Raw genomic sequence first — 14,310 nt, 5'->3', positions numbered from 1 at the left:
AGCTCTGAGTTAAAGTCATGCATCCCTTCACGGCTACTATAGCAGTGTCTGAGAACTCACCTAGCAATTATTAAGAAGTTGCCTTATGACATATATTTTAATTTTGTGTTACTTGTTATTTAAATCATTTTTTTGCCTATTAAATGATATCTCTCCAAACAAATTGTAAGATTTTAAAATCATAGGCGATATTCTATATTTGTTTCTGCCTATGAAAGTTTCTTACACAAAAGTATGTGTTGGTTATATTTCTTCTGTCTCTTTAATTAACTCAGGATCATTCTCTTTACATGAAAAGCAATGAGCAACTTAGAAAAAACACAATTTTGTTGGAGTAAGATAAAATAGAAATTTCATCATGTTTAATTCCTGAGATTAAAAAGGTGTATGGATATATTGAAAGTCCTTATTAGTTGATGACAAATGAAATACTGGAAAAAAGCCATTTAAAATAAATCTATACTAGTAATCATACTCTTTATAATTATTATAAATTAGTGTAAATTAGTATATTTATAATCATAAATTAGTATATTTAAACTAGTATATTAGTATATTAATATATTAGTATATTAGTATAAATTAGTATATTAATATATTAGTGTATCATAATTTATTATTATAAATTAGTATATTTATAATCATACTTTTTAGTAATTTTTGAAGAAAAAATGAAATATTTGTTTGAGATGTTCTCGAAAACAATTTAACATTACCTAAAAACTTAAACTTATAATTTTATAATCTTTAAGGAGCGTTTGAGATCTTGCTCATGGGCATGTGCCAGCAGTTTGGCTCAAATAAACATAAAAATTCTCAAAAATTTTTTACAATACTTAGATTAAAATTATAATATGATAATTATTAAAAAGAATACATAATAAATCTAGTTTTGATTTTTTGGTGTATTTTAATAAATGTTATAATAGCAAAAATGAATCTCTTTTATATTACATTTAACTTCTTTAGCATGACAATAAAAATGACCATTTTTACAAAAGTTTTTGAAGCATTCATTTCCTTTTAATCCCTGATATTCAAGTCATTTGCTTTTGAAGTACCGTGTCTAATTTCCTCTACTTCATCTGTTAATGATTCCAACTCTGAAAGATTCTCATTTTTCATGATTTTGTAATTCAGCAGTTCTTGAACATCACTTGCCTCATGAAATCTTGAATCTCTTAAAAAAAATTTACTTTATAACCCAATTTCATCATGTTTTCATTGTGTTATTTGATATTAAAACATTTTATAATCAGCAAATGACTAAGATTTTTTAAAATAATAACTCAGAGATAAGTACTAATACTAATTGAGAAAAGGTGTTAGGTAAGGGCAAATTTTATAAGTGAGTAGCTCATTTGTGAATATTTCTTATCATGACAACCTTTGTTTTTCTACATTACCATGTATCTTCGGGGACTGAAGTAACCCTTTGATAATCAAGAACTCTTGCAATATATAATCAGATGAAAATAAAGGCCAAAAATTGAGCAAGTGGTAAAGCTGGAAATACAAATCGGTGTCTTCTACAAATGTCAATTGTTGAAATCATGACTGTGGATGACATACTCCCAGAGAAGAGGACATTGAGAGAATCCATGAAACAGTGAAAGAGTAAACCTTGTGAAATAAAGTAATCATTAACATTGGTGCAGAATCAAGACAAAATGGTACACTGGAAGCTTAGGACTGTGGGAGGTCAACGTTAATGACAAAGAGGATGGACAAGTATACCTAACATGGCTGAGAGGTCAAGAAGTTGTTGCTGAGAAGTTATCCACATTAATGCTGAATACCCAACTCCAGTAACAGGCTGAAGAGGTAAATAAAACATGTGACCTGGGAGGGCTAGGTCATATTTCAAATAGAGATTCGGGGGAAACACTCGCTTAGAAACCTACTGATATTGGCCTATCCCAATTGAAAGTGCCTGGAGTCTTGTGAATTTACACATTTTGTTACTGCCACCTACACGTCCTCGTTCTTTCAGTCTTTAACAAGGAGACATTACGCAGACACTAGACAAGGATGTGAAAAGTAGTAAGTCAGAAAGGATCACTAAGAAACCAAAACGAATTTTAAATTGTAGATAAGTTTTGGGCTATGGCATTCTCCACCACTGTCTGAAGTATGTGGAATTAAATCAACTCAGCACTGCCCAGAAGAAAGGCGCATTAGATGTTCTCCTTTTATAACATTAATTGTGCAGTTAGTTGAGCCAAGCATGGTATACGCTTATAATTTTTTAAGTCTTTTTTTGCCAAAATTCTTAATACTTATTTTTATCTTTTCTTAGACTTTTTGACTATTGTTTAATGTGTCTTCTCTTTTTTTTTTTTCAAGTTGCCAAATGATAATAATAACCTACATTTCTGAGTTCTAAAATTTGTCTGAACCATGCACTGAAGTCAACTAACCTCTTTCACTGGTTCCTTTTAACCTGCAAATTACTTATTACAATAAAGGAGATGACTCAAGCCCTTAATGAAGTCTTTAAAATGTCATCCCTATTAAAGTCTTCAATCAAACACCTCTAGTTGATTATGGAAATGTATTGGCATGACTTGAAATTCTAGCATTTTCATCAAAGTTATTACTAAGCCCCATTACTAGCCACTCAGAAAGCTTAAAAAAAAAAAAAATCTAGGATAAATGAGCACTCAAGAGATCTAGCACATGGAAATACTTGGAGGTTTATTATACCACCATGGAAAGTAAGGAAGAGCAGTTTTCCAGTATGTATGATTACACTGGACAGTGTGAAAAAGTAAATTATAGAAGGAATCTTAACAGCTCATATAATCCATTCCTATATTCATGTTAGAATCTCTCTTTAAAAAAGTGCAGGAGAAGAGAACCTTGAATTGCAGTCTATGGGTTCTTACAGAAGAATCTTTTTATGAGCTTTGGATATTTTTGAAACCACTAAAATCAAAAGGTTAAATATTAACTTAAAATGTACCAAAAAAGTCAACATTTATAAAGTTAAAAAGAAAAATTCAAAGGTATTTTAAGTACTTTTTTAGTGATACATTTCTGTCAAATTTTTACATATGAAAATATTTCTTTTCATATTCAGAGCAACAACTAACAACTTTATAGACTGAATTGAAGTCAGCCCTAAAAGGAAAAAAAAAAAAATGTACAAGATGGTGTTTACTCACTATCAATCCTTATTTAGTATAATTCTTAGCTACAAATGAAGTTTAGCATATGTCACCGGAGAGAAAAAGTGATGATAAACTAGGGAAAGGTCAAATTCTAGCTGTAAATAATAGCTTCAGTTATGATGTTTAATGCAGTGGATTGACTCTGATTCCTACTCATTTTCTTTATTGGCAAAGAGTTCTTAGAAAAACTCTTAGGTCATCAGTTTGGCCAAAATGCCTATTTAAACAAACAAACAAACAAACAAAACGAAGTGAAATATCTTGGTAGAAATGTAATTTACCTGTTGCTTATGGAAACATCATACAAAAGATATTTTAAATTTACATACTAAATATTAAACTTTTAGAATTCAGAATTATATATCCTGGAATCTGCTCTCTACACCACGTAGGCCAACCACTTCCATAATACTCTTCTTCCCCACGTTTATGCGTGCTTTTTAACCTTGCACCTAGAACACCTCCCACCTTGACTTCCTCCTTCATCCTGTTCTACCTCTTTTTCAAAGGCTTTGACTACACAATTATTGCCGTATAAATATATAGTCAAATGATATAAAATTAAAAATAATTTAAGTACATATACTTTAAGAATCCTTGATAAAGAATGTATGCTGACCAGGAAAAGAAATGTTATTTGGATACTATTTATTTGAAATAACATGGTTAGCCACTAGATGTCATCCTTTTTTAAGCAACAAAGTCTGCAACATCATTATCAGTTATATTCCACTATAGTGTAGAAGGTAGTACCATTGGAATTAGTCATTCTGATGGAATATAAAAAGAAGCTTTAACAATAAACAAACAAACAAACAATCAGTTTTTTGAAGGAGGGTTTTGTGAGTCAAGTTTAATTTGAGTCTTGTTAGTCTCTAAAGCCAGTTAGTTAAAATGCAATAATAGTTAGTAATGTACAATTTTCAAAAAAGTTAAAAGCATGTTTTTTGTACAAATATCAAATGAACATACACAAAGATCTCATTCAACTCATTAATTAGTGAAGAAACCAGTAAGATGGTAAGTCTGGTACTAGAGAGAATTCAAGCTATGGAGACTTACAAAGTCAGTCTGTGTCAAAGGCCTGCTGAAATGAACTTGGTGATAGGTACAAAACTGCTTAATATCCTAAAGGTGACAAAACATAACCTTTGGGGTTATGTTTCCTGTTTGAGAGAAATGATCTCTACTAGGCAAAAATCTGCAAGTTACAAATGAAACTTCACAATGAGTTAACAAAGTACTTAGCTTACATGTATGGATCACATATAATGCGTAAGTGGCTGTACTTAGTGCTTTACATGCATCATCTTATTTTATTCTCGTAATAATTGACTACAGGTAGGTACTGATACTGTCTTTATTTAGGGGCTAGAACGCTGAGATGTCAAGGAACATTCTTCAGGTTATAGATCAGCAAGTGGTCATACTGAATGTGAATCTTGTCTGCCTAGATGGTCTTTCTTCTAAGATCATAAACTTAACAATTACAGCATCTAGAACATGTCGGAGTTCTATAAGATAAGGCATATGCAAGCACACTATAACCCCTTCACCCTCTTCTGCTTCTTAGCCATAAAGGGCAAATAATGATGAAAGAAATCTCGAGAGCAATAGACTGATGCTGTAAGACCAGAGCTTAACTGTCAAAACTTGCATTCTCTAGAATTTGTATAGATTACTTAAGATAACCTTGCTACCCCCACTGGCTCGTGCTACCCGCACTGGCTCATCTTTTGGGTTGATATAATACATCAAATCCTCTTTTACAATTTAAATAAGTGAAGAGTGGGAATCAGTCAGGATGAATCACCACACAAAAGCCAGTAATATCTATATACAGTCTGTATGGAAAACAAATATGCTAGGTATAACATCAATGAAGTTTGTGAAAAATAAAAAAGAGAACTTTTAAAAAATGCCTAGTATTCCTACAATATATGTTTTATATTTTTTTCAGAGAATTTAGGACAAGGGGAGAAATCTAATGTACTGACAGTTATGAGAGGGAGATTTCTGCCTGACAAATACCTATCTAAAGAGAATGCTCTGTTTAATTTTAAAACTTTAAAATCTTGAAGAATTTTTAAACATAATTAAATAAACTATAGAAAATAATCTTAAATTTCTAGGATTTATATGTGTAGAACCTCAGAAACGTGAAGCGCTCCAAGTGTTATTACTAATTCAGCTTTAATTCTTGTGAAGATTATATAACACTAAGCCAGTGGCTGAGAAGATTCAGAAAACTAATCAAACTTCATTACGTTACCTATTAAGAGTCTAGACATTCTCCTTATACTACATACTGTGCAACAACAACTATGGAAGATTCTTTTCCCCCAGAATATTATTTCTTTATCGCCATACCAGACAAAAATAAAAGAAATACTATGAGTTCCTCAAATAAAAATGTGTAAATTTGTTGGTGTATTACATTTGCATTTATACTTGCTCTATAAAAATGAAGAAAGTTACATAAAATAGAAAAGTATTGTTTTTTATATAGTCAGTGTATTGCTCAGTGTTCAGCTTCTTCAGTTTTAATAGGTTATAAAATCTTTTAGGACAGGAGATGTTCCTTACAAGACCATCATATTATGTTTCTAGCTTTAGAGGCAGATGAGATTTTTAAAAATAATAACACATCACATTTAAAAATAACAACACATCACATTTAATTAGGCACATTTCTAGTTGCCTTTGATTTACTCATTAATGTTAGAAATCTGAAATTTTCTAAAGTTTAATTTTTGGAAAAAATTAAGTAGTCTCTTTGCATTAAACCATCTCCTTCCTCTACATGATTATATGACTTTTTTAGCCTCAAAGCTTTCATTTTTGTGATTAAATTTCTTGTTCAACCAGTTGAATCCTTTGGAAAGCATTTATTTCTGATAAACAAATCATTGTTAATAAAGTAGTAAAATAATTATAATCAATTCAGATTCTTAATGGTAGCTCCTTAAAGAATTTATGTAAATTTAGCATATTATTAATGAAAATTAATTTAATCATCATGAAAGAATAATCAAAAGATGATACTCACGCAGGTTTAATTGTGTGGGCGTGCTTTTCATGGACAAAGGCACCAGCAAGGCCTCCTGCTCCTGAATTTAAATACTGGATTGAAAATACATTAAGTTGTATGGGTTTATCTGAATATACAACAAAAACTAACAATGTAATCATACTTTTTCTTATGAAACTGACCTTTAGCCAGATCCAAATGTATGATTATTTGAGCATTTATGATTAAACAAAATTTTGGGTTACTTTGTTTAAAGAAAAACAAATGAAACATAGCATTATTAATTGAGTATAAATAGCTATTACTTTTTGGCCAAATTTTGTCCTAACTAGTAGATAATGGTTTTACTGAAGTTAATCTAATTTCAAAACACAATACTTTCAATTATTTTGTCACAAAAATATTTAAATAATAATCAAAGTATTATATTTTAAAAACACTTAAATTAAAATAAAATTAGTTTCATTTTCATGCTCCTTGTCAATTAAATTGTCTACAAATAAGAATTATCTTACATATGTAGACATTTCACAAAGTATCAAAAACAAAACAAAATAAACTCAGAACCTAATCAATTTGAATTAAGTTTTAAGTGTGGAGCTCTTTTCCAGAACCCCCTAACTTAAAAAAAATTTTTTTTTTTAAATAGCAGCCAGGGAATTGAAGGAATAAGTACTCTATAGGGAATAGAAACACCAGAATTTAATCATACAATTCTATTGTATGACTCTACAATGAACTAAAACCACAAAATATCCTAATAAAAGAAATGGAGAAAAGTAATTCAAATAGTTAAAAATGGTCACCTATTCATTTTTTTATTTAGGTTAAAGTTAATGTGGAATAAAAGGATGTAAATATATTAACCAGTTTGTACCTTGTAGGAGCACCAGCAGGCAAAATCAACTCCCCAGTCATGTAAGTGGAGTTCAACATTTCCAACTGCATGTGCTAGATCAAAGCCAATGAAACAACCCTGGGGGGGAACATAATACCAAGTTTTAAATTTGCTTAATGATTAAAATAGTAAGTACAAATATCTTTAAGAAAATCTTTGACAAACTGCTGTACCGTAAATATGGTTCACCCGTTAGTGCAGTGGTTTACTATGTGTAAATCACAAACATTGGGCATTCCCAAGACCCTCTTAGGTCTAAATAGTTTTCATAATATAAAGACATTATTTGCCTTTGTCACTGTGTTGACATTTGCACTGATAATGCAAAGGTAGTGACAGGTAAAACTACCGGCAACTTAGCATAAATCAAGGCGGTGGCACCAAATAGTACTGGTAGTCATTGCATATCAAAGCCATTCAGTTGCAGGGAAAAAAAATAATTTCATTTAAAAGTCTCCTTGGTAAAGCTGTAACATGATAAATTTTTATTAAATCTCAATACCTAAATTCTCATATTTTTAAGATTTAAGATGGGATTTATGCATAAAACATTTGATTACATTCCGAAGTAAGATGGTTGTCTCAACATAATGCACTTATGATATTATTTGAGTTGCAAGCTGAACAAGCCACTGTTACTTGATAATTTTTTTTTTTTTTTAATGAAAGAGAAACTGATAGACAGTAGTGTGAGCCGCATGAGTCTGTCAAGTCAAGGAAAACAAAGAAAAAAAGTAGTTTCCAAGAGAAATTAGAACTTGGAAAATTTGTATTCATTTCTATGAGGATGACCCCTTCCCAAGATTTAAAGATATTTCTGATGAGCTTAGTAGTAATATCTAATTTTAAAATAATGTATAATAAGTTATGTAAATATTTGAAAAATATTCATACTTAGTGAACCAATATTTTCCAAATGACAATTGCTTGATGTTACATATCATGGATAAAAGAGCTCTTCAAAATGCAAAACCAACCAATGGATTTTAATGTAAGAAAGTACAGAAAGTTTAGTAATATGGTTTTACATTCCACACTATAACTCCTAAGTTCTTACTTGTTAAATTTTGAGTATTATCAAAAAATATTCACAATTAACTGAAAAGCCTGTTGAACTACTTCTGCTTTTTCTGACTATATATCGGCACAAGGGCTAATTTTCTTTATTCTTCACAAAGAAAAAGAAAATTAAGAGATTGAATGCAGAAGTAGATATAAAAAATCAGCTGTCTTCTGTTAAATAAAACAGTAAACAGATTTGCTAAACATAAAATATTATTTTGTTTATTTCAGAAAATATAGTTTTGTCTCTCTAACAATATATTATTTATGTTAATGTGTAATGGGTTTGTTATTGCTATTCTAAAATAAAACAAATACATGCATGTTAAAATTCTGTTTTAATTACAAACACAGGTCCTCTATGATTTTTAAGAGTGTAAAAGTTTTGCATTACTAAAAAGTTCGAGAACATCTGCTTTAGTGTATCCTATCAACCTGAAAGAATTAATAGAAGTTTGCAGTTTATCACTTAATCACATGTCACGTCCATATTTAATTTAATCAATTCAAGTGTACACGTGCTGTGGTAAATTGCCTTAATGGTTTTAGTTCTTTGTCTTTTTTTGTATCCTTGTCCTTTGCCATGTCACTTCAGTTCCACCCACTGTGGGCAGGGCTCAATTCTCTGCCTCTGTGATCATCCGGATGAATTATTTTGATCAGTGTAATGTCAGCACATGTAATGCATGCAAGCAGAATCCCCAAAGCTTTTGAGTGCTTGCCTTCTCTTTCCCTTTGCCATTTCCGTGAAAATAACTAGTCTGGGCCAACTGGCTGGCCCAGATGGAAAAAGAAAAAAATGTGAATTAAAATCACCATTCCTGAACTCAGCATAGCTCTGCTGGTCTCCCCATCTCCCTTTAGTTAGCTAGAGGTGCATAAGGGAGCTCAGCTGAGACTAGCAGGATCCCTGAGACCAACTCCTGCCAAGATCAGCCGACACAAAGTTGACCAATAAGATACGATGCTGTTTTTGATTCTACACTGTGTTCTCCCTACTGATGTGAGACATGAACAGTCTCTTACTATCTAACTCTATTCTGTTTTAGCTATTTATTTGTATGGCTTCACATGTTTTGTATCTCTGCCTAGTAGAAGTCAGTGTTTTAGAAACTGATCCTCTGTTTCCACTAAGTTTCCATAAGGATAACCTGGAGCAGTAAATTTTTATTCTCCCAAGTGTACCCAAGTAGCAACTTTCTAATTTAATGGCTTACTGTCAAACCATTTAGCTTTCTGCATATCACAATTTTAAAAGTTTTACTTAGAGAACATAGTGATTCATTCCACATTGACAACTTTGTCCATGAACATGAATTAAAAAATAAACTTATCATTAAATGAGGATGATACTTTACTTTGCAAAAATGTTTTACCTCTAAATTCTATTCTTAGCTTACTAAGTACACAGATAATAATTGCATTCTCAAAATTTTAAATTTCCTGCAGCTTTGAAGAAACATGTCTATCGATTGAAGCTTTTGAGGGAAGCAATTGCAGAGAGATCAGTTTTAGATTGTTTTACCTCTTAACATTAACTAACTCCAAATTGCTATTACAGGTATTTTCCCTAGAACAGAAGGATATAAACTATGATCTCTTTCTAATATAAAGTTACATATGAACACAACAATCTCCTTTGTTTAAATATTGTCTATGTCTACTTTTATAAGCAGAATTGAGTAGTTGCAATACAGACTATATGTCTGACAAGTCTAAAATATTTAATATCACCTGTTGCAGAAAAGATTTACTGACCCCTACCCTATAGCTTAGTTTCTGTAAAGAAAACTCAATATATTGAAGAGTCAGTTAATTGGAAACCTTGCTCATTATAATGTTGTCAGAGCTAGCATCGCATTAAAAAAGTTTTTACTACTACTACATAATTAATTAGTTTTTTTGACTGTTTCTCACAAAAAAATAAGCAAGCAATACATATCATAAAAATACAACAGATGTTCCATACTAAAAGAAGTTTTGTGAGTGATAGGAAAGAAATACAATTAATCTCTATCAAAATTTAGAGATTATCAAAACCTGGGTTTGCAGACTAATGTTTAGGTTCAATACACACACGCGCGCGCGCATACACACGCACACATTTGTTTATATATATGTTTGAAATACTGGCAAGAGGAAAGTTACCCTCATCCAAATATATGGATTTTTTTAATAATATTTTTTATTTTTCAATTATAGTTGACATGCAATATTATATTAGTTTCAAGTGTACAATATAGTGATTAGACATCCATATAACTCACAAAATGATCACCTCAATAAGTCTAGTACCCATCTGACACTGTACATAGTTATTACAATATTATTGACTATGTTCCTTATGCTATACTTTATATCTCCATGACTATTTTGTAACTACCAATTTGTACTTCTTCATCCTTTCCCTTTTTCACTGACCTCCAGCCACTCTCCCATCTGATAATCCTCAAAAATGTTCTCTGTATGTATGAGTTTGTTTCTGTTTTTTTTTGTTGTTGTTGTTGTTGATTTTGTTCTTTAGATTTCACATGTATGTGAAATTGTATGGCATTTGTCTTTCTCTATCTGACTTACTCCACTCAGCACAATACCCTCTAGGTCCATCATGAAATATTCACTATTAACTGAATTTACTTTCAGTTTGTGTGTGTCTTTTAATCTGAAATGAGTCTTTTGTAGGCAGCATATGTAAGGGTCTTGTTTTCTTAACCATTTGGGTACCCTCTTTTGATTGGAGCATTTAATAATTTTTCACTTGAAGTATTTTTAATAGATATGTAATTATTATCATTCTTTATTCATATTTTTGATACATATTTTTTCTTCTTCTTAAAGAAGTCCTTCCAACATGTCCTGTAATACTGGCTTGGTGGTGATGAACTCCTTTAGCGTTTTCTTGTCTGGGAAGCTCTTTATTTGTCCTTTGATTTTAAATAATAGCTTTACTGGGTATAGTAATCTTAGCTGTAGATCCTTTCTTTTCATCACTTTGAATATTTCCTACCAGTCTCTTCTGGCTTACAAAATTTCTGCTGAGAAATCACTTGGCAGTCTTATGGGATCTCCCTTGTAGGTAACAAATTGTTTTTCTCTTTTGGCTTTTAAGATTCTGTTTGTTTTTAACCTTTGGCATTTTACTTATGATGTGTCTTGGCATGGACCTCTTTAGAATCATCTTGTTTGGGATCTCTCTGAACTTCTTGGGGTTGTATGTCTATTTCCTTCATAAAGTTAGGGCAGTTTTCCATCATTATTCCTTTAAATTGGTTTTCATTTTCTTGTTCTCTCTCTTCTCTTTCTGGTACTCCTATGATATAAATGTTGTTACCCTTAATGTTGTCCCAGAGGCCCATTAAACTATCCTCATTTTTTTTTGGATTCTTCTTTCCTGTCGCTGTTCTGATTGGGTGTCCTCTGCTACCCCATCCTCTATGTTACTGATTTGATCCTCCGTTTCATCCAATCTGTTGATTCCCTCTAATGTACTCTTCATCTCAGATATTGTATTCTTCATTTCTGACTGGTTCTCTTTTATGTTTTCCATATCTATTTTTATTTTGTCTATCTTTTTTTTAAAGTTCTCACCGAGTTCATCCGATCTACCCCTAAATTCATTGAACATCCTTATAACCAGTGTTGAACTCTGTATCCAGTAGATTGCTTACCTCCATTTTGTTTGGTTCTTTTTCTGGAACTTTGTTCTATTCTTTTATGTGGGACATGTTTCTTTGTCTCCTCATTTTGGCTACCTTCCTGTGTTTGCTTCTGTGTTAAGTAGGGCTCCTTAATCTTCCGGTCTTAGTAGAGTGGCTTTATGTAATAAATGTTCTGTGGGGTCCACTGCCACAGTCTTCCCTGGTCACCTGAGCCATGTGCTAAAGGTGTGTCCCTTGTGTGGGTTGTATGTGCCTTTCTATTGTAGTTGAGACTTCGTTGCTGTTTGCACAACGATGGGAGAGATTTGCCCTTGGGCTGATTGCTTGTGAGAATTGGCCAGTGAGGGATTGAGTCTATGGAGCAAGATTCAGTTCATCAGGGCTCTGGTGCCTGCTCAGTCTGCTATTTAGATATGTCCTCCACAGATGCAGCCCTAGGTGGTGTCTAGCTCTGGTAAAGCCAGCCACTGGATATGCTGGCCCAAGGGCCTCCTACGAGGGTCCCAGATGCAGGCTAAGTTCAACCACAGCCTGTGCACAGCCAGAGCTACCTAGTAAGAGTCACAAGGCAAACCGCAGATGGTTGCCACCCATTCTGGGCTTATAGGCATCTCAAGAGGCCAAGCCAGGAACTGAGGCTGGCTGCTGCTAGTGTCAAACTTGGAGCTGCTCAGCAAAAGGTACAGGGTACATTGAAGCCAGAAGCTGTTTCTTTGGGTTTTATGAGCCTTTGATAGATTTTGAGAAAGTCTGCAGCATGAGCCAAGGCAGGCTATTTGTATGAAATAAACCACTGGATGCAGCTTGAGTGGAATCGCAAGAGTCTTAGGGAATTACCTAGGTGAAGTGACCTGTGTTATCCAGGTTGATGAAGACTGAGGTATAGAGGCTGCCTGTGTCTTCGTGCTGGGAGTGAGGAGGGCTCAACAAAGGAACAGTGAGTACTGCTAGCACTTCTGTCCAGGAGAAAGCTGCCCTTCCAGCCTCAACCTGAAACCCAACAACTCAGGGTCTCTCTGTATGTCACTGTCACTCCTAGAGCAGCTGCCCCAGTGTGAGAGCCCAGAGCGAGTGAATCTGTTAGTAAGTCCAGGCATGGCCCTTTAAAAGGAATGTCGGCAACTCCTGCAGCCCTCCATCTCACTCAGCCACAACCCTTGCTGGTTTTCACAGCCAGAGGTTGTGGGGACTTTTTATCCTGACACTGGAACTCTGCTCTGAGAAGCCCAGTGTAGGTCCAAAACTCCTTGCTCCTCAGGGGAAAGGTGGGGGCTCTGTAGCCAAGATAACTCTATTCTCAACTGTCACACGTGGTTGTGGGACTGGGTCATTTTATATCTCCACTCCCTCCTACAAATCTTGGGGTGACCTCTTATTTGTGTCCTCAGTTGTAGGACTTCTGTTCAGCCAGACCTCAGGAGACTCCCAGTGATGGTTGCTCTGTAGTTTCATTATAATTTTGCTATGGTCGTGAGAGGAGGCATGCACAGCATCTATCTTCTATATACTCTTGAATGGTCTCCTGTTTGTTTATATTTTAAGATACAGTTTTAATAGTGAAATCCTATTTCAGAAAGAAAATTCTGAATTTGAAAATTTTTTCTCAACATTTTTAATTAAAGCATTGATTTTTTATGAAACAATTTTTACAACTTAATTTTTAATAGATATTTATTTACAACTCAGAATTTCTTAGAAAAATCAAGGAATAGAAAAGGCAGCACTTTCATTTTATTATCAATTATTTATAAAGAATGATGCAATGAACCATGAAACTTTACCTACCTTATCTTGTTATTAAAAGCCCTGTGGTCACATCTGTGGTACCACATCAAAAAAAAAAAAAAAAATTCCTGCGGCTCCTATAATGTTTTAATGCATGTACAATTCTTTCCCCATGGATAGCAGAAAACGTTAATTATTAAAATGTAACCATTTTTAGGAAAGCCCTAGAAGATACAAACTTGATCTCACCACAAAGTGATTTTACAAATGTTTCACTAGATGGCAGCATCATAAAAATAAAGAAATAACTAATAATTCCCTAACTTCTCTATGGCCATCCAGTTAATATTTTTAGTATTTTATTTGTAAAAGTAGGTAAAACAATATGATTAGGAAAAAATATAAATTCCAAACATGAGTATCTACTTTATGAAAAATTTTATATTAACAAATATTTTTAACAGATTTTTATTAAAATTATCCACAAGAGCTCACACTCATATTGCTACAACCACATAGAACCATAGATAGCAGTGTTCAGTCACTTTGCTTTAGAGTCAATCCCTAAACTATTAAAATAGTCTAATAGTCTGCGTCCAGTGGTTTATTTCATTCTGAATATTTCCAGCCTGCCTGCCTCCAATGAGCTTTCTAAAATCACACATTCAATTAATTATAAGACTCCCTGTGTTCCTCCAAAGATCCTCCCTTTAACTTCGGAATGTAACTTATTTTCCTTGGTATGACTTTATGATCTGGTCT

General features: G+C 32.9%; 1 protein-coding gene across 4 annotated transcripts in view; it reads right to left on the bottom strand.

Moving 5' to 3' along the window:
- Window positions 1-14,310, bottom strand: part of KYNU (kynureninase) — a 109,389-nt gene that overhangs the window by 32,018 nt on the left and 63,061 nt on the right. For all 4 annotated transcript variants that reach the window (XM_039855288.1, XM_039855287.1, XM_039855286.1 and 1 more), the window contains 2 exons: window positions 7,082-7,180; window positions 6,223-6,296 (listed from right to left, as the gene is read on the bottom strand). In XM_039855288.1, the coding sequence (XP_039711222.1) occupies window positions 6,223-6,296; window positions 7,082-7,180 (173 nt within the window). The remainder of the gene's footprint in view (window positions 1-6,222; window positions 6,297-7,081; window positions 7,181-14,310) is intronic.

Source organism: Pteropus medius, unplaced genomic scaffold, assembly GCF_902729225.1.
Source record: "Pteropus medius unplaced genomic scaffold, Ma_sr-lr_union100, whole genome shotgun sequence".
NCBI lineage: Eukaryota > Metazoa > Chordata > Mammalia > Chiroptera > Pteropodidae > Pteropus > Pteropus medius.
Note: the sequence above shows the minus strand (reverse complement) of the source record. Positions and strands in the feature narration are given on the sequence as shown.